Source organism: Rhinatrema bivittatum, chromosome 13, assembly GCF_901001135.1.
Source record: "Rhinatrema bivittatum chromosome 13, aRhiBiv1.1, whole genome shotgun sequence".
Lineage (NCBI taxonomy): Eukaryota > Metazoa > Chordata > Amphibia > Gymnophiona > Rhinatrematidae > Rhinatrema > Rhinatrema bivittatum.
The window spans coordinates 6,820,313-6,846,520 of NC_042627.1; the positions used below are offsets into that span (position 1 = coordinate 6,820,313).

At 51.4% G+C, this 26,208-nt stretch overlaps 1 protein-coding gene across 2 annotated transcripts; it reads right to left on the reverse strand.

The window, feature by feature from the left end:
- Positions 1 to 764: 764 nt before the first annotated feature.
- On the reverse strand, positions 765 to 25,308 carry CORO1B (coronin 1B). Of its 2 annotated transcripts, none has more exons than XM_029574734.1 (11): positions 25,153 to 25,308; positions 17,603 to 17,808; positions 14,673 to 14,795; positions 13,784 to 13,913; positions 12,522 to 12,703; positions 11,808 to 11,927; positions 6,147 to 6,251; positions 5,692 to 5,837; positions 4,911 to 4,968; positions 4,531 to 4,785; positions 765 to 4,022 (listed from the first exon to the last, which is right to left on the reverse strand). In XM_029574734.1, the coding sequence occupies exons 2-11, from the start codon at positions 17,804 to 17,806 to the stop codon at positions 3,897 to 3,899; spliced, it is 1,449 nt and encodes a 482-aa protein (XP_029430594.1). In that variant the 5' UTR covers positions 17,807 to 17,808; positions 25,153 to 25,308; the 3' UTR covers positions 765 to 3,896. The 2 variants fall into 2 exon arrangements, with proteins under 2 accessions (XP_029430594.1, XP_029430595.1); XM_029574735.1 differs by having other exon boundaries at positions 25,044 to 25,229.
- Between the last annotated feature and the right edge of the window lie 900 nt (positions 25,309 to 26,208).

A 26,208-nucleotide genomic window follows, 5' to 3' on the forward strand; every position in this document is an offset into this window, starting at 1 on the left:
GTGCAGAGAGTCTTGCATTGTATTCTTTGCTCAATGGGTAACCAGTGTAGTTCAATTAGGGTATCGGTGATATGTTTTTTACTTTTACCAGTTAGAATTCTTGCCGCTGTGTTTTGTAATATCTGTAGTGGTCTTATTGTGGTGTATGGTAAACCCAGTTAGAAGGGCATTACAGTAGTCTGTACTGGCAAACATTAAGGCTTGTAATACTGATCAGAAATCATTAGGCGTTGGTAGTGGGCAGGCAATATTATCTCATTCTTTTGTGCATGAAGATAAAAGCATCATCATTTACACTCCAAGCCGAGATTCACACACCCGGGCACTCGTGCCAGGATTCACACTCCCACCCTCTGGGCACTGAATTTTAACATGGCTTCTTTTGTTAATTAGCTTCAAATTATATCCGTTCCAGTTCTGGTGTCTTCCAATAAAGCAACCACATCCTTCCTGGTCTGTTTGAGCACTCCCATTTCATCAACAAGCATGCCCTAAAAATACATTTTAACCAAGAAAAAAAATAACTTTGCCTCTGGCGTGGAGTAAAAAAAACCTGTTCCAGGCTCTCTAGGAAAGTGGTTGAATTGCAGGCTGTGTGGATGAAGGGGGTGGAGGTGGGGGGTGATGGTTTAGGAGAGCTGGTGGTGTGAGGGGATGAGGAGGGCTGGCTGGGGAATAGTTTGTAGCAGGAGGGTAGGCGGAGGAATAGCGCAGGCACACTGAACATGTTTATCGGAGGAATTTATATCACCCACACACAGATGTTCATATTTAATATAAAGTGGTTTATTTTTGTCCCTTAATTTTTTTTTTTTCAGTTAGTTTAAAGCCATTTTACAATCTGCTGTGCTCAACACCAATGCTCAGTTCCGTATCAAAACATTCTCCCTCTCTATAAAAAACAAAAACCCCACGAGGTTCCCGCACACAAACAATACACAGAGCGAGGAAGGTGCCGTGCCAAGGCCCCTCCACTGCCGGCTCAGCCTTTCAACATCAGCGCTTCAGCTCAAGGTCTGCAATCCGTCCCCCGATTTTTTATTTCATGAGCAGAACTCAAAGCAGAAGGAAGTGACATTTTAGTGTCAGTGGTTGATGGCGGCCGCCTGGAGGAACGAGCCAGGCGAGTCCTAAAACTGATAAAACACATTTAGGACTCAGCCCGCAGAAGGAACTTCCCCAAACAGAGTTCAAGGGTCTGTGGGGTAGAAGGAGGTGGTGCCCTCTGTATACAGAGAGTTTTGAAGCCTTGGTGCTTCCTGCTCACGCCTTCAGCTGCCTCGTCCGTTACCCACCGCCTGCGGGACTGACCCCTGCCCAGGCAGGTTAAGTGTGCGCCCACACGCACCCCTGACCTTTCCAGCAGGAGCCTGGGAGGGAGGGGTGCAGTGGGCAGTTCTGACTCTTGACCAGGAGAATCTTTTTGTGCTATTTTTGTTTTGGGGCTGGGGAAGCTGAAGGGGGTGGAAGGAGATGTTTGGTGTTCAGCGCCTTGAGCAGTGGCTTAGGTAAAACTCCATGCTATAGCACGGGTAGAAAGAGAACAAAACAAAAAAGAGCATGAGCACCCCCCTTTCCTGCGATGCCGAAAGCAGAGCATTTAAGTGCATGGGGAAGGGAAGGTCCCGCTTTCTGGGTCCCTTCTCTATGCTGTCCATCTTCACAGCACCTCTTGAATGCCAGTAAGAAGCTGGGGCAGTGGCAGAAGGAAACAGGCAGTGGAAGCTCAGGCCCCAGGACGAGTTTGGGAAATACATAACCAGCAACCCAGGCTGAGTGCAGGCACCCTCTGGTGGAAGATGGTGAGAACTACTTATTGATTACTCATTTAAAAAAACAAACAACTACAGTGACAAGCATACACCGGACATGATTAACCAATCGGCTCCCTTCCTTTCTCAATATTGCAGCCCCACCCCCCCCCCCTTTTGTGGGGGCAGGGGAAGAAGAAAAAAAAAAAAAAAGGTCTTTAGACGAAAGCTTGAACAAGCAATACTTATCGCTGCAGTTTACAGCTGACCCGTACCTCTACCGAAGAGGTTGGCTGTGATGGAGGAAGCGCTTGTTGGCTACAGACATTTTTTGTACCATGAAAGGTACAATTACAATAAAACATTTTTCGGGTGGTATTTTTTTGAAAATTTATTTATATTTTTAACCACATCCTCCTTGCTATATTTATTGGATTGTAGTTGCTTTAGCCCTCATGGATTTTGAGCCTGAAAATATACTAGAGAGCATGAGCAAGCAGATATGGTATTCCCTTATCTACTAAAAAGGAAAATGTTTTCTTAATTCGAGGTTGTTGGTTTTCTTTAACAATTTCACTTGTTTGCAATTTCTGGTTACTGGGGCTGGAGCGACTCAGGTTTGTGTTGCTGCCCTGAAAGTCCCAGAGGATTGCAGTTGTAGCATTTCCAGGCAGAGACCTGCCCTCCGCTGCCCCTCAATACTCGGAAAAGGATTCTGGGGGCTCCTGGGTAGGAAGCAGCACCAGGTGCACAGGTCCAGCAGAGGTGGCGGAGGAGGACAGCAGCCTCCTGGGTAGGAAGCAGCACCAGGTGCACAGGTACAGCAGAGGTGGCGGAGGAGGACAGCAGCCATTTCAGCTCTCATGCAGGCGGACTTTATCCTGCCGAAGTCCAGGGCCTCTCTCGAGATGAGAAACAAAGCTTACACTACTTCCTTCTAAGTGCAATCCTGAATAGGGCAAGGTTTCTATCCTACACTAGGATCTCCAGCAGGATACTGGTTTAATAAGAGAGTTTTGGTACTGGGATGAAGTACATGGAGGAAGCCGCTCTCAGGATCCAGTATGTTACAGAGGAGTGCGCTCCGCCATGCAAGCACAAGGTCAAATCAATTGCCATGATCAGCACAGAGAGAAAAATCACAAAGCCGTTATCAGGGCAGCCTGTAGGGTACTGCCTTCCTCGACTAACTACCCTTGCAAAGGATTAAATACTTGTAGTGCTTGGATATTATCTGAACTGGAGGTGGGCATTCTGCCATCAGCTATGAACGTGCATTGAGATCTATAGCACAAGCCCAGCTGCAGCCCTTCTAATGAGAATTACTGCAGCCCTCATACACACAAACAAAAAAAAAAAAAAAAGTTTTACCCCTGTACCAGAGCCTGAACCCCAGCAGAAAGAGGAAACAGCAGGAAGTGCTGTCATCCTGCTCACACAATCTTTTCCCATCCGCAATGCCTGAAACAAGTCTGGGCAGATATGTCCACAATGAATACAATCATTTCAAATGTTACACTTATATAAAAGACGACTACGTAAAAGACCACGATTGTACCAAAGATACCAGGGTTTTCTGGCAGTTCTGAAACTTGTAGATGGTGCCGGGGAGCAGGGTGCATCCCTGTGTATTTTAGCAGCTCTCTGCTTCTTAAAGGGATAGGCATACCCATAGCCAGATATTTTTGGCACATGGTGGAAGAACCAAACCCAAAAGTTAACGCAGGAAGATATCTAGCATATGATACACCCTCAGTAAAAATGAAACAAAAAATTAAAATAAGATTACCCAGCATAAGACAGTGGGGCCATGCACAGACCTTTGAGCTACCTTGGCTCCTTTAAGAGGCAGTGCATTTTCTTTTTTTGCCCTCCATACAAAATTTCCTCTGCTGAGTTTGAAGACTTTTAAAGGTGACTGCTCCTTTTAAGATGATCCCTCTCTCAGGAATGATATATGGGGATGGTCCCTGGTCACATATGAATGAATGAATGAATGAATGAATAAATGAGTTTGCAGTGGTGCAAGGGGAAGGGCAGCGATTAAAAGGTTTGGTGGTGACATGAGGTTGCCACCCCCACCACCGTGGGAGGGGTGAGGGCTAAGGAGTCTCTCCCTGGCCAGGGGGGGGGGGGGGGAGGGAGTTAGATGTCTCCATTCTGAATCTTGCTCAGCTGCTCCTCCAGCCTCACAATGCGCTCTCCTTGCTCCTTCACCGTGACCTGCAGCGACTTAAGCTCCTTCAGGATCTCCTCCAGCTTCTGAGTCTCCTGCAAGGCAAAAAGGCACAATGTGTGAGGAGGGCAGCGCAACGAGCGCTCGAGAGCTGAGGCCCGACATCTCCGCGGCAGGATCCAGTATGGGAGGAAGGGACAGTCGGCCCGGGCTTTTAATACTATCCACTCCTCCAAAGAACTGACTTAAGTTGTGGAACTGCTGCAAAATGCTGATGACGACTGTAAGTGATGTTATAAGAAGATGTCATCCACCCCATCACTGGACGCACGACTGCCCTCAGTTCATCTGAATGAAATGCATCTTTTATAATTACGAGACCCATTGCCAGCCCCTCTACCCTCACTGGATATAAATCACGCAGCACCTGTTCAGAGAGAAATTCTCTCTTCCCTTGCACCACAAAAAATAAAGGGCTTGCAGATATTCCCCTTCTCAACACTTTAGGGCACAACAGTCCCTCCACGTAACACATTCCCGGACGCCCAGCCCACTCTCATGGGAAAGACAGCTCGAGACAGCATACACCCCCCGGGTCCTTACCATGTGGGTCCCAGTGACGCTGATGCTTGGCACGGTGCTGTGCGAGGACGGGGCAGACAGCTTCCCGCCCGGGCGGCTCTCATGAAGCAGGTTCTTCTTGCTGACCTTGAGGTCTCGCTGCTTGGTTGGCACGTACCCATCTTTCAAGGAGATCAGGATGGGCTCAGCATTCTTCCCTGCAACCCACTCCTCCGCCTCCATCACCGGCTCCGGCCCTGCCGTGTCTGGGTACAGGTCATCCTGGAACAGATCCGACTGCAGGGCAGAGGAGGGTGAAATGGACGACAGGAGAAGCAGGGGGAGGAAAGCTTAGTACCGAGGGAACAGAAGAGTGCACGCAGCGGCCAAGGAATAACGGGAAAGGGATGCCGCACGCTTACCTTTCTTGGCACTGTCATGGTGATCGGCTCACACTTGCGCTCATGAAGCTTGTAAAACCTAAAAATGTTCCAACACACAGGGGGCAGACACACATTAGTGTGCAGAGAAGGCGCCCATCAGCAGTCTGGTGATTACGCTCAAAGCAGCCAAGAGAAGTGGCTCCAGTGGCCTGAGCGCTACGGATGAGCCTCCCCTGGCTTTTACAGGAAGGAGCGAACAGTTTCATGTCCCCACTGGGTGCAGTGGCAGAGCGCTAGCTCCCCCTGTGATACAGGTGCTTAATGGCAGCGCCCTTGTCTCAGACTTTACACATAATCTCAGCCAAAAAGATAGGGAGACAGTGCGCACGTCACCGTTCCTGCTCACTAGGATCAGTGAAAGGGCTGAGCACCAGGTCCAGTGACTGTGCCTGCCTCTACCCTTGTTCTCAGTGCACACCCAAATCACAAAAGCATGCAATGGGCACCGTCACTGCGCACACTGACAGCAGGTCATGGAAGAGACTTTTAATGTGGCCACAAGTAAAAGCAACATCATGAAGATGAGGGGGAGGGGAAGAGCAGGATACGGCCCAGCCCTCTGCTGCAGCCCCGGAGCTGGCTGAGGCTTTACCCTTGCAGGAGTGCACACGGTGCGTAATTATGTAACTGGTAGCAATGCCAGTACGCAAGGAGAGCTGGACAGAGAGACGAGGAGGAAAGGAAAGAAAGTCATGCAAGCTGCAGGCCCAGGGATCATTCTGGGCGATGCCCACGTTACACGGACTCAGACTGCACTGACCTGGCGATCTCACACTTGTTGACGTCCAGTCCTCTTTTTGGCATGTAGCCCATCCCACGCTGTGGCTCCTTGCTCGCATACGTGCTCAGGAAATGGATGTATGGATTCTCGTTTGTCACTTCAAAATAGCGAATGCTGGAGTCTCCCTGAAGGAAGGAAGGTGAAGGGAGAGAGAGAGAGAGTCTTCACCACCAAGTCAAAGCCCTCTCTCTCGCTTGGCTATACCAACAAATCTTTCAGCTTGCTCCGGGCAGAAGCTGAAATGAAGCCCTCCAACCTGCATAGGGACCGTCACAGCCAGAAACAAACACACACTCTCCTTGGACTGCAGCCATACGGTACTTAAAGCTAACACACAGGCTTGCAGACATTTAAGAAAGTGATGCCACTGCAGTCTGTGGAGACGCAAGACGCCCATTCACGTGCAAGCACGGGTAGTAAAACAGAAGATGTACCTTTCCACAGACGTACACCACGCTTGTATCCGGGTCATAGAAGGGCAGCAGAGCCCCGTTGCTGCTGTCCAGTTCCTGCAGTCCCATTGGCTCCTCCAGATTATCCTACAGAGGAATACAAGGCTCAGGGAGGAAGAAAAAGCAGGCCAGACACACACTCACTTTGCACTCCCCCCTCACCCAGTATCTCTTTCGCCTGGCTGGGCCAATATGCAGTTTTCTTGCCCCTGCCCTGGGATGCAGGGGCAAGAAAACTCCCCAGCAGGTCTGCCCCCCACACACACAGCTTCCCGGGGCAGCGCCCACACACACACACGCGCGCACACACACACACAGCCTCTTTGCCCAGCATGGCAGATGAAAACCAAATTGGTCCATCCATTCAACTGAGATTCTTCCACAAATTCCCATCTGCAACCCAGCACCCGCTTCCCCTCCCTCCAGGTATTTTGCTTGCCCTCTCATCTCTTTTCTTTCTTCTATAATCGGTCCCAAGCATGCACAAAATGCGTTACAGTGTTGGTCTCCACCACCTTTGCATGTGGGCCATTGCGGGTCTTGCTATCTTCAACTTTACGTCTTACAAAACCAAGCAGCCCCCTTCCATGTCTTAATACCACCAAGTTTTGTAATAATCCCCACAGCCTCCAATACTAGCCAGGCTGTTATCCAAAAAAAACAACCACCCACACATACTCCTCCCTAGGCTCACTAAGGTTTTGATTTTAACCATCTGCATGCAGGTTACCCCCAACCTTCTTGGAAGCCTAGTGCAGCATATTCACTGCTGGACATTTACCCAGCCATCTGGCTCAGCACAAATACACAAAGAAGAAAGCCTCTGCACTTCAGCATATTTATACACAGCAATATAATATTAAACAAAGACCTTTCTGCACCATGCGTGCTAAGCACTGCGCCGTATGCATCCCTGTACCTACTAACCTCAGCAGTAACCAAAAAGGAAAATTGGTTCTTACCTGCTAATTTTCATTCCTGTAGTACCACGGATCAGTCCAGACTGCTGGGTTATGCCTCCCTTCCAGCAGGTGGAGTCAGAGAACAAACTGAAAAGGCACCCCCTGATAACCCAGTGTGCCATCTGCGATCCTTCAGTATAAAGAATATCCAAGCCTAACGAAAAAACTCAATATAAAACACTATAACAGCCAATGACTAGACCAAGGAAAAAACTAAAGACCCAATTTGGCCCAACATATTAAACTACGTACACGCAAGAAGCGTAGATTCTTCCATTTGCTCGCTGATTTGGCCAGAGCTTGTAATAGTCTCCTGGGCATTGCCCACTGATGAGGCCAGAGCTTGACTTCGTCCAATGTCCTGTGCAGGAATAAACTGAAAGAATAAATAAACGTACTTGCCGGACAACTGGGAGGGCGTCTGGACTGATCTGTGGTACTACAGGAATGAAAATTAGCAGGTAAGAACCAATTTTCCTTTCCCTGTATGTTCCCGGATCAGTCCAGACTCCTAGGATGTACCCAAGCCGCCTTAATTGGGGTGGGACTCTGTAACTCCCGCTCGGAGCACTCCACTACCGAAACAATCGGTATCCGGAGCCCTGACGTCCAAGCGATAATGCCTAGCAAAGGTGTGCAACGACTTCCAAGTTGCCGCTCGGCAAATCTCCTGAGGAGATACATTTTGACTCTCTGCCCAAGATGCCGCCTGAGACCTGATAGAATGAGCCTTAAACCCATCAGGTACTGGACAGCCCTTACATATGTATGCCGATGCAATGGATTCTTTTAACCATCGGGCAATAGTAGTCTTGGACGCATGCTGCCCTTTCTTAGGGCCACTCCATAGAACAAAGAGATGGTCTGACAACCGAAAAACATTACTTACTTCCATGTATCTGAGAAGGACCAGACGAACGTCCAATCTTCGCAACTCTTGAGCCTGAGGAGAATCGCGATCTAAATCAGAGGCGGCCGGCAACTCAACCAACTGATTCAAATGAAAAGCCAACACCACCTTCGGAAGGAAGGACGGCACCGTCCGAAGTGAAATTCCCGAGGCTGAAAACCGCAAGAACGGTTCCCGGCAAGACAACGCCTGAAGCTCTGATATCCTTCTCATCGAGCAAATAGCCACGAGAAATACCACTTTAAGTGTCAAGTCCTTTAACATGGCCTACTTAAGAGGCTCAAAGGGCATGTTGCATAGTGCCCTCAGCACCAAGTTCAAACTCTACGAGGGGCAGACCTGTCGTACTGGAGGATTCAAATGTTTGGGTCCTTTCAGGAAACGTGCCACATCCGGATGCCCCGCAAGGGAAGTACCTTCCACCTTGCCGCGCAAGCAGCCTACAGCCGCCACTTGAACTCGCAGTGAACTATATGCCAAACCTTTAATCAGGCCTTCTTGCAAGAACGCGAGAGTGTGAACTACTGTTGCCTTTCTTGGGGACACCTGGAAACCGCTGCACCATGAATCAAAAACCTTCCAGACTCGCACATAGGTAAGTGAAGTGGAAGTCTTACGCGCGCGAAGCAAAGTAGAAATCACCGCCTCAGGATAACCTTTTTTCCTCAGCAGACGCCTCTCATAAGCCAAGCCGCTAGACAGAAGCGATCCGCCTGATTGGAAAATACTGGACCCTGACGGAGAAGGTTCGGAAGGTGCCTGAGACGCAAGGGGCCATCAACCGCCAAATTGATGAGGTCCGCAAACCATGGTCTCTGCGGCCACTCTGGAGCGACGAGAACAACCGGTCCCCGGTGCGACTATCTGCCTGAGTACCTTGCCCACCAGAGGCCAAGGAGAAAACACAGAGAAACACATTGCTCTAGTCCTTCCCTGGCCCAGCATCTACCCCTTCCGCTCCGTGCTCCCTTCTGCGGCTAAAAAACCGCACCACTTTCGCATTCAAGCGTGTCGCCATCAAGTCTAGGTGGGGAACACCCCATAGCTAGATCACGAGCTGCATCGCCTCCTCGGCTAGTTCCCACTCCCCGGGGCCTAGCTCCTGACAACTGAGAAAGTCTGCTTGGACACTGTCGATCCCGGCTATGTGAGACGCCGCCAGACGCCGCAGATTGCGCTCTGCCCATACCATAAGCTTGTCCGCTTCGACTGCCACCAGCTGACTCCTTGATCCTCCTTGCCGGTTGATGTAGGCCACCGTTGTGGCATTGTCGGATAGAATTCTTACCAACTGATGACGGACTAGGGGAAGAAAGCTGCGCAATGCCAGATGCACCGCTCTGGTTTCCAACCGATTGATTGACCACTTTGACTCTGGAACAGACCACTGCCCCCCAACCGAAAAGGCTGGCATCCATTGTTACAATCAGCCACTGTGGATTCTCCAAATCCATCCCCTGCTGTAAGTGTTCCAGTACTAGCCACCACTGTAGACTGCTTCTGGCTGGATCCAGGAGAGGCAATGGAAGGTGAAACTCCTCGGACTTGGGATCCCAGAGGGAAAGAAGCACCCCCTGCAAAGGCCTCAAATGAGCTAAAGCCCATGGGACCAACTCCAGAGTAGAAGCCATAGAACCAAGAACTTGTAAGTAGTCCCAAACGATGGGCAATGGGAGGGCCAGCAGTCGCCAAACCTGAGACATCATCTTGGCCATCTCTGCACGGGGAGGAAAACCTTGCCCATCACCGTGTCGAATCGAGTTCCTAGAAATCTCAACTTTTGCGACGGAACCAGCTGGCTCTTGGGAAAGTTGACCACCCAGCCGAGTGACTGAAGCCGTAGTAACACAGACTGAATGGCCTGGTCGCAGAGGTGTTGTGACTTCTCTGTCTCCATCTGTTGGTGGGGAGGCAAAACCCAGGAGTCTGGACTGATACGGGTACATACAGGGAATATCCGTGTCAGCATTTGGGAGCACATCTACCTTTTAAAGTGGCAAAAGAGTTGGTGAAATGGCTTGTGGTCTGAATAGGTCCACTTGTTGACCAATTGTTAGGGTCAATTATGACCCACTGATAAAAGAAATATAGATGTGATAGAATGGATGTTACGTCGGACAGAGTAGCAGTTATGATGATGAATGTGTTACCCTGATTCTGTTATCACTTTCAGACAGTTCCAGAAGCGATTTCTGATAAAATTCTGAAGATCTGGAATAGGAAGTTATTTAGCTTTATCTGGAAAAGGAGGACGGGATGTTATACCAAAATGAAGTTACAAAGGGAGGGTTTTAAGTGTCCCAAATCTGCTCTGGTACTTTTGTTACTGCCCAACTTAGCGTGCTGGCTGACTGGCATACGGTGGGAGAGGTTAAACCCTGGACGTGAATCGCACAGGTAGCAGTGGGTGAGATTACATTGGAAATGAGAGTATGGATGGGGAGGAAAATCCCATGGGAGGACTTTATCTCCATTCACCAAGCAGACACTAGAGATATGGAGATCAATACTAGTGGGAGGAGTGCGTCCTTTCTACATTCCTCCGGGGAATGACTCTGTGATGATTAGATGTTGGAGGGCTATGGGGGTGACAAGGTTAGGGCAGCTATGGGATGGGAAGGGGGCTGTTCCTCTTTGCCCGGTTACAACAGCAATACTCTCTCACAACTAAGGAACGGTTCTTCCACATCCAACTCACAGACCTGTTTAATAGGAATAAAACAGACTCACAGAGTTTAGAAAGGGTAAAAACACCGTTCGAAAACTTTTCTGATCAAGGCCTCTTTCAAAAACACACACATTACTGAATGCCGAGTTGACATCTTAGATCTACACACCAAAAAGAAGGAGATTTGGAAGAGAGATACTGGTTAAGGGGGGAGTGGGACCAATGCTTTACCGTTACAGGGAGGGCAGAAAGTGTTCTACAGATGGTGTTTTACACCATGAACTATTCCCCTCGGTGGAGGAATGTGCTGGAAGGGGTGTGGCGGGGCGGGCACCTTCCTTCGTCAATGACGGGAGCGTCCTGATGTTAGTAGACTTTGGGAAGTGGTGTTCCGTCTTAACGGATAAGAGGGGGGTTACGCTGCAGCTCAGGAACCCGAGGGACGCTCGCTCAATACGCTGCACAAACAAGTGAACGAGCACTTACAGCGTCTCTTGTTGCAGATTGTTCTTGCAACCAGGTGTGAACTGGATTGCTAGTGGCGTAGGGCCAACGTCCCAACATTGATGATGCGTGTTCTAGACTTGAGAAGTTGACGGCCATTAAAATGACAATTTAGCTGGATTCTGCAAGGTCTGGGGCCCATATATGCAGTGGATGGCTAAGCAACATGATGTATGTTGGGGGGAGGAGTTAGGACAATTTCCAGGAATGATTACTGGCACGTTGTCATTTAATTTGTATGGTTCTTCCTGCTACAGTATATCGGAGAATCAGATGGGGGGGGGGGGGATGATATGGTATCTCTAACTGGAGTACAACAATGTTATAAGCAGTTGGGAGACTATCTTGAAGTATAATTTTTGGATCTGTTAACACCCAAATTTGCAATTCAGTTACCTTATGTAGTGTGAAATGGCTTGTAATAATGACATTTCATAAAAAAAGAATATACTGTCTTCTATGCTTTGATACAAAGCACTGGACCCCTCCCCTACATCATGACCTCTTCCTGTGCCCCCCTAACAGTATCACAGAACAGAAGAGGCCTTTCCCCAGCCATAAAAACTTGCACTGGTTAACCTCCCAGTGCGTCAACGTACCGGGTCCCAGAGCGCCAGCTGCCTCTCACTCATGCGGCTGAACCCCGTGGTGAATACTTTGCCATCAGCCATGAAGATGGCTCGCATTGGCCTTGCGCCTTCATGGGCTTTCTCCTTCTCCTGCAGAGAGAGAGAGAGAAAAAGAGACACAACCCAGCTTTGGAGCTCTTCTTTCACACATGCACGCACTGCTACACAACCAACTTCACTAGCAATAGACAGGGAGGTGGGGACAGGGTGGGAACTGTGGGAAATTTAGACTGCACGCCATCTTGATGCAGCAAAATAAAGAAAGAAGCACTAAAACCTGGAAGAAAGATAAGAGGCCTAAGAAGTGGCCTTTTCAGGGTGTGTTGGCATTTTACGTTTCTCTATTGGGATTGAACAGAGCAATTTAGGATCTGGCACCATCTCATGGGCCCAATGACCACACTGCCCTCCTAGTCAAAGCCAAAAGCAGCTTCCCAATACCTCCCTACCCCAATGGCATGGCCCCCCGATCTCCTCTCTCTTCCATCACAATGAATACTCATCAAATAAATCCACATACAGTGGGGGGAAGGTCTGAGGAACTAGCTCATTTGCATAGGTTGATTCTCCCAAAAACCAGGTCAGTAACACCACCCCATCCGTGGCTGAGAGCTGAAGTCACTTTTGGACCTTGGAGTCTAAAGCAGGTCAACAACCTGCCCTGCACCCTGTGCAGGTACCTACCGCGACCACGGCGCCGCGCCGCGGGTCAATGATGCGAATGCTCTTGTCCTTGCAGGAGGTGCAGAAGAGGCTGCCGTTCCGGTTCCAGCTGACATTGTAGATGAGGTCGGGGTGCTGGTCCTCCATGCGGTACAGCTCCTCCGCCGTGCCCACGTTCCAGATAATCACCACGTTATCACACCCTGCAAAATCCCACCCAAAATCCAATCCAATCCTTGCAAACAGTCAATAATCACCACGTTATCACACCCTGCAAAATCCCACCCAAAATCCAATCCAATCCTTGCAAACATTCAATAATCACCACGTTATCACACCCTGCAAAATCCCACCCAAAATCCAATCCAATCCTTGCAAACAGTCAATAATCACCACGTTATCACACCCTGCAAAATCCCACCCAAAATCCAATCCAATCCTTGCAAACAGTCAATAATCACCACGTTATCACACCCTGCAAAATCCCACCCAAAATCCAATCCAATCCTTGCAAACAGTCAATAATCACCACGTTATCACACCCTGCAAAATCCCACCCAAAATCCAATCCAATCCTTGCAAACAGTCAATAATCACCACGTTATCACACCCTGCAAAATCCCACCCAAAATCCAATCCAATCCTTGCAAACATTCAATAATCACCACGTTATCACACCCTGCAAAATCCCACCCAAAATCCAATCCAATCCTTGCAGTCAATAATCACCACATTATCACACCCTGCAAAATCCCACCCAAATTCCAATCCAATCCTTGCAAACAGTCAATAATCACCACGTTATCACACCCTGCAAAATCCCACCCAAAATCCAATCCAATCCTTGCAAACAAGTCAATCACCTCGTTATCACACCCTGCAAAATCCCACCCAAAAACCAATCCAATCCTTGCAAACAGTCAAAAAAAAAAAATCTTGTGCGGAAATTTTCAACATAGAATTTAATGGCAACATTTTGGATAAAATAAATAGTAACGTTTGCCCTGTCGCATTAGTGCATCCCCTTGTGGAGAACTCCAATTACTAATCAGCATCTCCAATCCATTCATTCTACAGAAAATTCACAAAATTACTGGAAAACTAACATTTTGCTTTCCAAAACTCACCTCAGGTGTTCTCCCCCCCCATATATTTCCCCTTGCAGGGATAACACTCAGATGCGTTTCTCTCTGCTCCCATCTCACAAGATCATAAGGACCCCCGGCCTCTCCACCCCTGCCTCCAGGTTCAGTTTCCCCCTTCACCTCCTCCCTCTAACTCACCGGCACTGAGAAGCACATTGCGAGCCGTGGGGTGCCACGTGATGATGCCCACGCGCTTCGAATGTCCTTCCAACGTCACCACAGGCTCCGTGAGGGGCATCACCAGCCCATTTTCTGGGATCTGCCACACCTGTGTCCGCCAGCAGCAAAAGGAATGAACTGTTAAGCTCTCAGGAGTCGCCAACAGCGAACAACGCGGCAGCCAAGTCACAAGCCAAACACCCAGAGCAGGAAAGGAGGTCACAGACGCACAGGAAGAAGGGACCCCGAAGAGCTGTCTGTCTATCCCTGTGTGCCTGTATCACCCCCCCGACAGATGAATGCACTTAATACCCCCCCCCCAACAATGGAGGTTCCATTGCCATCATTAGAATCAGGAAAATCAGAGATGGGGGTGGGAGGTGGAGGCAATGACTGCACTATAAGGGTGAAATACACAGCTCAGGGACCTGCCCCTGGTATTTATCCCACCCACCCTGACCAGTCCCCAATCACACTTGCTACCTGAGGCCACACATGCACTAAAAGCAAACAGAGGGTCTGAGTTCAGCAAGATCAGATGGAAGGAAGGAAATCGAGAAGGCCAAGTCTGCAAGGCTGATCCAACTCAGAGGGGAGGTCTCATTAATTGGGGACGACCCCCCATCACGCCTCACTTTCTGCCCGGTGCTTTCCACAAAAAAACTTTGCTAATGAACTCCTGGGCTGAAATCCACCCTACACAGGATTCGAGCAGTCACAGGACAGCAGGCGGCACACAAACCCAAAATTAAAAGCAATTTTAAAAAACACAACTTAAAATCAGTTACTTATACCAGAAACCCAGCGGTTCAACAACGAATAAAATGCAGGTCCCACTCCTGTACCTGGCCTGGCCTCAGACCCTTACCATGACAGTGCAGTCCTCGGAGCAGCTGGCGATGACCTCATCGTTGTGGGGGCACCAGTCGATGTCCAGGACGGGCCCCGTGTGCCCGCAGACAGTGGGGTACGATTTATCGATGCGCCCGGTCTGAGGGGAACCAACAGAATGGGTCAAAACACCATGCGCGTCACTACTTAACCTGCAGCCCCTTAATCCTACCCTGCGGCACAACCCCTACCGTCCCACACATAGGCACCTCAGTCCTGCCCTGCGGCACAACCCCTACCGTCCCACACACATAGGCACCTCAGTCCTACCCTGCGGCACAACCCCTACCGTCCCACACATAGGCACCTCAGTCCTGCCCTGCGGCACAACCCCTACCGTCCCACACATAGGCACCTCAGTCCTGTCCTGCGGCACAACCCCTACCGTCCCACACATAGGCACCTCAGTCCTGCCCTGCAACAACCCCCCTACCGTCCCACACATAGGCACCTCAGTCCTGCCCTGCAACAACCCCCCTACCGTCCCACACATAGGCACCTCAGTCCTGCCCACGGCACCCCCCCCTACCGTTCCACACATAGGCACCTCAGTCCTGCCCTGCGGCACAACCCCTACCGTCCCACACACATAGGCACCTCAGTCCTGCCCTGCGGCACAACCCCTACCGTCCCACACACATAGGCACCTCAGTCCTGCCCTGCGGCACAACCCCTACCGTCCCACACATAGGCACCTCAGTCCTACCCTGCGGCACAACCCCTACAGTCCCACACATAGGCACCTCAGTCCTGCCCACGGCACCCCCCCTACCGTTCCACATATAGGCACCTCAGTCCTGCCCTGCGGCACAACCCCTACTGTCCCACACATAGGCACCTCAGTCCTGCCCTGCAACAACCCCCCTACCATCCCACACATAGGCACCTCAGTCCTGCCCTGCAACAACCCCCCTACCGTCCCACACATAGGCACCTCAGTCCTGCCCACGGCACCCCCCCCTACCGTTCCACACATAGGCACCTCAGTCCTGCCCTGCGGCACAACCCCTACCGTCCCACACACATAGGCACCTCAGTCCTGCCCTGCGGCACAACCCCTACCGTCCCACACATAGGCACCTCAGTCCTGCCCTGCAACAACCCCCCTACCATCCCACACATAGGCACCTCAGTCCTGCCCTGCAACAACCCCCCTACCGTCCCACACATAGGCACCTCAGTCCTGCCCACGGCACCCCCCCCTACCGTTCCACACATAGGCACCTCAGTCCTGCCCTGCGGCACACCCCCTACCGTCCCACACATAGGCACCTCAGTCCTGTCCTGCGGCACAACCCCTACCGTCCCACACATAGGCACCTCAGTCCTGTCCTGCGGCACAACCCCTACCGTCCCACACATAGGCACCTCAGTCCTGTCCTGCGGCACACCCCCTACCGTCCCACACATAGGCACCTCAGTCCTGTCCTGCGGCACACCCCCTACCGTCCCACACATAGGCACCTCAGTCCTGTCCTGCGGCACAACCCCTACCGTCCCACACATAGGCACCTCAGTCCTGTCCTGCGGCACAACCCCTACCGTCCCACACATAGGCACCTCAGTCCTGCCCTGCAACAACCCCCCTACCATCCCACACATAGGCACCTCAGTCCTGCCCTGCAACAACCCCCCTACCGTCCCACACATAGGCACCTCAGTCCTGCCCACGGCACCCCCCCCTACCGTTCCACACATAGGCACCTCAGTCCTGCCCTGCGGCACAACCCCTACCGTCCCACACACATAGGCACCTCAGTCCTGCCCTGCGGCACAACCCCTACCGTCCCACACACATAGGCACCTCAGTCCTGCCCTGCGGCACAACCCCTACCGTCCCACACACATAGGCACCTCAGTCCTGCCCTGCGGCACAACCCCTACCGTCCCACACATAGGCACCTCAGTCCTACCCTGCGGCACAACCCCTACAGTCCCACACATAGGCACCTCAGTCCTGCCCACGGCACCCCCCCTACCGTTCCACATATAGGCACCTCAGTCCTGCCCTGCGGCACAACCCCTACCGTCCCACACACATAGGCACCTCAGTCCTGCCCTGCGGCACAACCCCTACCGTCCCACACACATAGGCACCTCAGTCCTGCCCTGCGGCACAACCCCTACCGTCCCACACACATAGGCACCTCAGTCCTGCCCTGCGGCACAACCCCTACCGTTCCACACACATAGGCACCTCAGTCCTGCCCTGCGGCACAACCCCTACCGTCCCACACACATAGGCACCTCAGTCCTGCCCTGCAACAACCCCCTACCGTCCCACACATAGGCACCTCAGTCCTGCCCTGCGGCACAACCCCTACCGTCCCACACACATAGGCACCTCAGTCCTGCCCTGCGGCACAACCCCTACCGTTCCACACACATAGGCACCTCAGTCCTGCCCTGCGGCACAACCCCTACCGTTCCACACATAGGCACCTCAGTCCTACCCTGCGGCACAACCCCTACCGTTCCACACACATAGGCACCTCAGTCCTGCCCTGCGGCACAACCCCTACCGTTCCACACACATAGGCACCTCAGTCCTGCCCTGCAACAACCCCCTACCGTCCCACACATAGGCACCTCAGTCCTGCCCTGCAACAACCCCCTACCGTCCCACACATAGGCACCTCAGTCCTGCCCTGCGGCACAACCCCCTACCGTCCCACACATAGGCACCTCAGTCCTGCCCTGCGGCACAACCCCCTACCGTCCCACACATAGGCACCTCAGTCCTGCCCTGCGGCACACCCCCTACCGTCCCACACATAGGCACCTCAGTCCTGCCCTGCGGCACACCCCCTACCGTCCCACACATAGGCACCTCAGTCCTGCCCTGCAACAACCCCCTCGCTACCCCACAGACCTCTCGTAATGCCTCCCCCCCCCCCGCCCCCTTACCTTGCTGAGCGGAAGCACCATGAACGCTCCCCCGCCGCTGGCCTCCACGATGATGGCCACGAACTTGGGGTTGACGGCGCAGAAGGTGCTGTCCCAGGTGACGCGGGAGACGCGGATGTCATCGTAGCACTGGTCGTTCTTTACCGCCTGCCCGAAGACGTGACGGAACTTGCTCTGGCGCACCACCCCCTTCCGAAAAGACATCCCTGGCGGAGGGTAAAGCCAGACGCCCAAAATCACAAAACGTGCCAGCAGAACCGCGACTCACAGAAACAGAAAAAAACAAAAAACCAGGGCCACAGGGCCCATCTAGGCATCCCAGATTATTTCCTGATGCTGCCCAGATGGACTTCAGTCCTTTCCTCACTTCTCCTGTGCTTATCCCATCCCCGCTTTAAACTCTGTTACTGCCTTCTCTGAGGGCCATTCTGTAGCTCTTTCAAGCTGTCCAGGAAGAAATATTTTCTGTCAGAACTGTGATCTGGCACCATGAATCTTCATTTGCAATTACCTGGGGACGGGGGGGAGTTTACCTTAATTTTATATCCCCTCACAAGTAATACTTAACCCCGGTTATTGCAGTGGCAAGTCCTGGGTTCAGGGGTCATGCACCAGGTCTCCTCCTGCAATCACCGCGACCGTCAACGCTGCCACCGCGGCATCCCCAGCCTAGGCCAACCCAGTGGATCAAACCCGGGGGACCTTCTGCACGGAGGTGCCCCACATTTACCACCCGGGCCCCACCGGGCTGGCCGATGAAAAAATAATTTCTCTAATGCTGTTCCCTTGAGCCTCCTCACCATCGCTGCTCGCTCTGGATCTAGTTCTCAGGTAACGTGCACTCAACCCCAGACCAAAATGTTGCTTCTGTCTACGCTGGAGGGAGACTGGTAAACCAGGCCTCACGTCTAGCTATTGTAAAAATAAGCAAACAACTGAATTAAATGTACGTCCATGGAGTTCTGGAGTCATTCCAGGATTAAATGTGAAGCAAAAATGGGAATTAATCCACATCTAATTCCTGGAATAAAATTCCCTAGTATGAACAAAACAAGGCGGAAAATCAGAAGAACTAATGCAGAACTGAAGCATGGAGCAGCTAATCCCGGCATAGAAAGGTCTGTGTGTAAGAAGAGACAGAATTCCTGGATCAGCCACAGTTTCTATTTAATCTATTTAAATAGATTAAATAGAAACTAAATATTTAGTGCACCACAATTAATTCAACACAGTTATAAAGTAACTAACGTGCCATGGTTCACATTTCCGAGTCTCTAATGACTGAATCTTATACATCTAAGTAGGTGAAAAAGCAAAACACAGACAGCAGCAGTGCAAGCTTCTCTCACACACATTCACAGTCCTACCACAGCCCAGGCAGCAGTGCAAGCTTCCCTCACACACACACAATCCCACCACAGGACAAGTACAGCACAGGCAACAGCAGTGCAAGCTTCCCTCACACACACACTCTGCCCCACCCCAGAACAGGTACAGCCCAGGCAGCAGTAGTGCAAGCTTCCCTCTCACACATTCACAGTCCTACCACAGCACAGGCAGCAGCAGTGCAAGCTTCCCTCACACACACATTCTGCCCCACCCCAGAACAGGTACAGCCCAGGCAGCAGTAGTGCAAGCTTCCCTCTCACACATTCACAGTCCTACCACAGCACAGGCACCCTGGGCCCTCGTAGAATGAGCCTTTAGCCTGCATGGGTAAGGGCTTCCCTGCCTCCATATAAGCTGCCTTGATTACTTCCTTGATCCAGTGAGCTATGGTCGCTCGTGAGGCTGCTTCGCCTTGTTTCTTCCCGCTGTGAAGAACAAACAAGCGCACCGGTTCTAATTGTTCTAGGTATCGTACCAGGATTTTGCCGACTTTTAGGTGGCGAAGAAGTCGTGAGTCTTCCGAATCCTTATGCCTCTCCGGTGATGGTAGGGAGATGGACTGATTCAAGTGAAACCCCGAGACCACTTTTGGTAGGAAGGAGGGGACGGTGCGAAGCTGTATCGCTCCTGGAGTAAGGCGGAGGAATGGATCCCGACCGGATAGTGCCTGTGGTTCCGAGATGCGACGGGCTGAGCATATGGCCACCAAGAAGACCGTCTTTAGCGTTAAAAGGCGTAGTGACAGACTGCTCATTGGCCTGAAGGATGACCCTGCTAGAAATCCAATACCAGGTTGAGCTTTCATAGGGGGACCGGCCACTTTATGGGTTGTCAGTTGCTTAACCCCTTTTAGGAAACAGGCCAAGTCTTTGTGTGCAGACAGACGGTTTTCCATTTACTTCGGCTCTGAAGCAGGAGAGGGCTGCTACTTGGACCTTGAGGGAGTTGAGTGACAACCCTTTCTTCATACCGTCCTATAGGAATTCCAGAATCATGGGGATCTTGGCCGTTCGTGGGGGCACCCTGCGGTCCTCGCACCAGGCATGGAATATTCTCCAGATCCGTATGTATGCCAGGGACGTTGAGAACTTCCGCGCATGGAGCAAGGTGGCGATCACAGCCTTCGAGTAACCGCGCTTCTTCAGGCGAGTCCTCTCAAGGGCCAGAACGTAAGAGAGAATCAAGAAGGATCTTCGTAAAGGATCGGGCCCTGCTGGAGAAGGTCCCTGTGTGGAGGGAAGCACAGAGGGCTCCCCGCAAGGAGTCTTTGCATGTCTGCATCCCACGGGCGTCTGGGCCAGTCCAGAGCCACTAGTAGGACTAGCCCTCTGAGGTGTTCTATCTTGCGGATGATCTTTCCCACTAGAGGCCATGGAGGAAAGGCGTACAAGTAAGTCCTCCTCTGGCCGAGGGCGTCAATCCCTTGGGAGTGCTGCTCTCACCTGCGGCTGAAGAACCGGGGGACTTTGGCATTGCGAGATGTGGCCAGTAGGTCCATGGCTGGGCAGCCCCAGCGATTTCCACCTTTTGTTGGAAGCATTTGGTCGACAGCACCCACTCCCCCGGGTCCAGGCTTTCCCTGCTGAGAAAGTCCGCTGAGACGTTGTCTTTTCCTGCGATGTGGGAGGCCGAGATCCCTTGTAGGTTTACCTCTGCCCATTCCACGAGGGAGGTCTATTTCCAGACATCTTCTGGCTCCTGGTTCCTCCCTGTGGTGTGGATGTAGGCAATCGTTGTTGCGTTGTCAGACAGACATCACTCAAATCGCTTGCTCTTGGAGCCTGTAGCTGAATTGCAGGCACGCTAGTCTGACCGCTCGAGCTTCCAGGTGGCTTAATGTTCCATTAAGCCTCTTCCTCGGTCCATTGTCCCTGGGCGGTTCAGTTCCTGGTAGTGGGCTCCCCACCCTCGGATGCTCGCGTCTGTAGTGAGTACAATCTAGTTCGTTGGGATAGGCTTACACCTCTGCTTAGGTGGTTTTCCTGCAGCCACCACTGGAGCTGAGAGCATACCTCCATTGGTAGGTGGAGACGAATCTAGTAATCTTGGGACAGTGGGTTCCAGCAGGACAGTAAGGAGCATTGGAGTGGCCGCATTTGAGCCCTTGCCCATGGTATTACTTCCAGAGTTGATGCCATGAGGCCTAGGACCTGAAGGTAGTCCCACACCTTGGGGCATATTCTAGTTATCAATCGGCACACTTCTTCCATCAGTTTCCTCCTGATGGAACAAGTGTGCCTCCTGATGGAACAAGTGTGCCTCCTGATGGAACAAGTGTGCCGATTGATAACTAGAATATGCCCCAAGGTGTGGGACTACCTTCAGGTCCTGTCAGGGATACTCTTGGTGAGGCGAGGCAGGTCTCGAGGCCCCTGGACAGGGCTGGGGGGGGGGGGGGGGGGGAAATCAGGTGCCCCCCAGCTAGGGTTCCACCCAAGTCATGACCGGGACTGACTGCATCTGAACAAAGGCTTGTAGTTCCTGGAAAAATTCCAACCAAGAGAAGGCCCCTGGGTCCATGGGGCGCGGGAGTAGGGGTTACGGAAGAGCCCTCTCATGGTGAGGATGTCATCTCAGAATTGCTCAGCTCCGGGGAGCTGTCGGATAAGGTCACTGCCGACCCGTCCTCCGACTGGGATGGACCAGACTTGGAAAAGTTTTGAGAATCTACTTCTCCCTGGGCTTCCTCACGATGCAAAAATAAGCGCGGAAAGCGGGCGCTGAAAAGTCAGCGCCCGCTTTCTTAACGCACGCATGGCGCCCGCATGGGGAGATGCCATGCTATATTGTAATTAGGGGGTCGCTTGCATGACCTTAGCGCCTCCTTGCCAACGTGACCCCGCGATTACCGGCGTTCTGCCGGTTATGAAAACCGACCCCGAGCATATCTGCGTCCGTCTTCAAATCGGCCGGCTGAGGTTTTTTAAAAGAAGTACAGAAAAGCAGTTTTTTCTGCTTTTTTTGTACTTCTTTTCAATGCGCTCAGCTATTAACGCCTGCTCCAAGCAGGCGTTAATAGCTCCGCTATTAACAGCTCCGCTATTAGCTATTAACCTCTGCTATTAACGCCTCTGCTATTAATACCTCCGCTATTAATACCTCCGCTATTAGCTATTAACCTCCGCTATTAATACCTCCGCTATTAATACCTCCGCTATTAGCTATTAACCTCCACTATTAACGCCTCCGCTATTAATACCTCCGCTATTAGCCTCCGCTATTAACACCTCCGCTATTAGCTATTAACCTCCGCTATTAATACCTCCGCTATTAGCTATTAATACCTCCGCTATTAATACCTCCGCTATTAATACCTCCGCTATTAATACCTCCGCTATTAATACCTCCGCTATTAGCTATTAACCTCCGCTATTAATACCTCCGCTATTAACGCCTGCTCCAAGCAGGCGTTAATAGCGGAGGGATAAGTGTGCGTCTGAGTCGCACATTTATCTTTTTGCATTTGGAGTGAATGAGTAATAACCTCATTCTCGTGCATTTGCATGTGATGAGCGCTATCCGGGTGGATTGGGCATCCCCCGGTGGGCCGATCGCTCCAGTCACGTGGTCTGCCATGCGCGGCCGTGACAGAGCAGAGCTCGGCGGACCAGGGGACGTGTCCTGGGCGGCGAATACCTGGGCCGGTCTGACATCGTGAGTCCGCCGCTGGCGCTATCCCATTCACTCCGCGTCGGACGCGCTTTAAATAGGCGCTAATCCCCCTATTGCATTAGGGGGTGGATTAGCGCCTATTTAACCCGCGTCCCAACTGCGGGTTATACAGTGCGTTCGGCTGAGCGCGCCGTATTGCATCGGCCCCAGTCTTGGTACAGGCAGGACTCCAGGTCGGGCCGCGCAAAGGGCCTGCCGCCTGATGCTTCTTTTCCCCACGCACAGGTAACGCGCCCGGATATGCGCGCGAGCGTGAGGTCTGGGTTCTAGGCTCCTCACATGAAAGAAAGTTACGGGAGAGCATACGTGCCTGTATCTCTCGCGGGAAGCTAGGGCCAGTCTCTGTCTTCTGCTGGAAGGACGGGTCCCTCCAAGGGAACTACCGTCTCCTCTCACAGAGGCTCCAAACTGTAAAACAGGTTTGTTGTGTGGGTCTCCTTTCACGCCACCGAAGGCTGTATCCTCACTATGGTTGTAACAGAGAATGGAAGGGACCTTCTAGGGAAGAATCCCAGACTAGGGGAAAGGATTGGGGAGTGCCCCCTGCTTGCACCTTCAGAACTGTCCAGAGAAATGCCCAGGCTTCTAGCAGAAACACAAGCTGAAGAACGGATGCTGGTCATGGTTCTACCAGGGTATTCAAACTGCCTGCTCCCGCTGTCCCTTTTTTTTTAGGGAAAGAACCTGCTCGCCTTGGAGTTTCACTGGCTGATCTGAAATTCATTCACAGTAAGCACCCCACAGCTGAATCAGTTCCCATGGGGGGGGGGGGGCGCAGAATCAGTCCCACAGGACCACTGCCTGGAGCACCCCCAGGACTCAGCATACGTTCCACCAGGAAACCTGGGCCTAAAAACTTCCCCGGCAGTGGTCTACTCCTAGCTGCAGCACCATCTGCTGGAGACAGCATTATAGGGGGAGCAAAGTCAGCTTTGCGCTTTATTTCTCTCTGTCTCCATCTGCTGGTAGGAGGATATAACCTTTGTCTGGCATGGATGATAAGGAATAACTGTTAATGGAAACCTTCCTTCACACGAGTATGGAGCATGAAAGTACAACTACCGCCAGTCATTGGGTATATGCCACTATACTATATCATACTTTTCTCTACTTATACTATATTACTCAAAATATTAAACGCCTGTGTTGAAATTCTCATTTGCATAATTCAGATATTTGGGTTGCGTGTATGTGGGTACATTGGAATTTCAAACTAAAAAACTTACCTAGTCTACTAATGAGAAAACCACCAACATAAACATCTAGCTCCTCCTAAGTGCAAACAGACTACAAAGCTTGGGGTGTGTTCTTGTAAGTAATAAATTGACATCATTATGCATCCACTCTGCAACAGTCAGTAACAGAACACATCCTAATCTTTCCATTCTATTTCCTCTGGGTAAAATAGGGGTCGGATTATTTATTTATTTATTTTTAACTCTTATATATACCGAGGTTCCTGTGTGACATACAAATCACCCTGGTTTACATAAAACTGCATCTTCGCACAAAGGCAGTACATAAAACAAGTGATACGAGAACTGGTACAAACTGAATATTCTATAATATGAATGGGTCCAGGAGACCACCAAAATGAATTACTGAGAGAGTATATACAATCATAATCAGTGATCAGGAAATCAAAGAGCTGCCCCAAGCAAACAGCTCAGAATAATCCATTCTTACATAGTAATCCTTCTCCAGCCATTTAAAAATAGGAAATCCTCATTGGGCCTTCCATGAAACATGGAAAGTGCTCCTTCCCCCCTCCAGGGGAGGTTTTGGGACATCAATTACATCCAACTGGCCAGAAACATTCAATTGCAGAACAGGACTTTAAGGCAGGGGCAGCAGAACATTTCAGGGAGGATAGGCCAAACCCAACCCCCCCCCCCCCCCCCCAGTTGCTGATGTTGTGTGGGACAAAAAGTTGGTCAGGCCTTGGCTCCAGCGGCCCATCCCGTTCCACTGCCTGTGCTTTACCTTCTAAAAGTTAAATAACTTACATATACAAGAGCCAACAAAGTGCATGTAACCCACGTCGGCAAACCTCTTCCTGGAGAGACACTGAGCCCCTACAGATGCCATCAAGCATCATCTACTTTAATAACCACAGGAAAGGGAACTGGCGGGCCCAGTACATCCAGAGGGAAATCTAAATGGTGGAACAAAAAAAACCCCAACAAAACCCGCTTCCAAAAGCTACAGCAAGCACTGGAAAAGTGAGTTTCATCACAGCCACCGCAATGCAAAGAAACGGAAGAATCTCACAAGGCAGGGCCAACCCTGCAAACACCCTACCCCCCCCCCCCCGGATCCAGGCCCGGGGAGCGACGCTGGGCTCCGAAGCTGCAATTTCCAAGAACAAAAAAAAGTTTACCAGGACTTCTTGAGGAAAGTTGCCCCCTCTCCCACCCCCTTTCCAGACGTAGCCGAGTTAGGGCTTTCCCCCTGGCAGCTGCTTTGGCAGCGCGCGCCCGGGTACTCACTGGGCTCGAGCGGACGGGCTCCTTCAGGACACGCTGCGCCGCGCGCCCCTCCTAGTCATGGACCCCGGCTCCAGGAAGTGACTGCGTAGCACGGCTGGGTGGGGAGCGCGCCGCAGGCCGGGGCAGCGCTCGGGCTCCTGCGATTGGCTGGCGGGATCGCCCTCCTCCTCCTCGCTGGGAGTGGGAGGAGAGCGCAGGAGCCGGGCCCGCCTGGCCGCGCGCCAGGCTGGGGGTGGGAGCGGCTCTGCCCTCCGTCCGTGGAGAGCGGAGGGCAAAGCCCGCAGCCGAGAGGGGCCTCTACAGACCGGGAGGTTCGACTGGAATCCGAAGAGGGCGAGATCTCTTCTTTTTCTTTTTTTTTTGGGCCCCAGCAATCGAAAGCTGCAGATATAAATAAAGAAATAAACATTTTAAATTGGCAAGTAAGTTCTTGGACATGGTCGCAAGCTCAAAGGGCATGCACTCCAGCGTAACATTAAAAAAAAAAAAAGATTTCTGCACAGATTTATTTAATATAACAGATGTAAATCTGCAAAACCAAGCAATGGCCTCTTCCTTAATTGAGTTTAAAGTTATTATGGAACGGCTTCTTAATGGAAGCAAACAAAAACCCAGTAACACAATTTCAAACGGTAAGCTCTTTGGGAAAGGGGCTTCATATACCTGAACACTTATCACTATTGCAGAGCACTGTACATGTCCAGTAGTGCTATAAAAATAAGGATTAAGAAGCCTGGGTTATACACACAGGATCCTCAGTTGCAGGGAACGGAGGGGAAAGCCAGAGATCTCTTAGGGTCTATGGCATTTTACCAAGAAATAAACTGGACCCTTCCCAGGGCCCTTCATACCTCTATTGCAATGAGCTTCTGAGACCACATATGTGACTTAAGTGGAGATATAGGGGGCCTGTTTACAAAGTTGTGTTAATAGGCTTATATGCAACCAAGCATAACTGGGGACCCTCCAAAAGGCGAAAGGAATTGCCAGCCCTCTGGGCAAACACTGGAAGAGTTCTGAGCGGACCCAGAAGAGGAAGCGAAATTGTGACCATTC

Excerpts from the sequence above, each read along its gene's own strand:
- CORO1B (XM_029574734.1), bottom strand. The coding sequence starts at position 17,806 with ATGTCTTTTCGGAAGGGGGTGGTGCGCCAGAGCAAGTTCCGTCACGTC. Across the intron at positions 14,796-17,602 it reads TGGTGCTTCCGCTCAGCAAG|ACCGGGCGCATCGATAAATC; the intron begins GTAAGGGGGCGG and ends GGTTCCCCTCAG. Across the intron at positions 12,704-13,783 it reads CAATGTGCTTCTCAGTGCCG|GGTGTGATAACGTGGTGATT; the intron begins GTGAGTTAGAGG and ends GGGATTTTGCAG.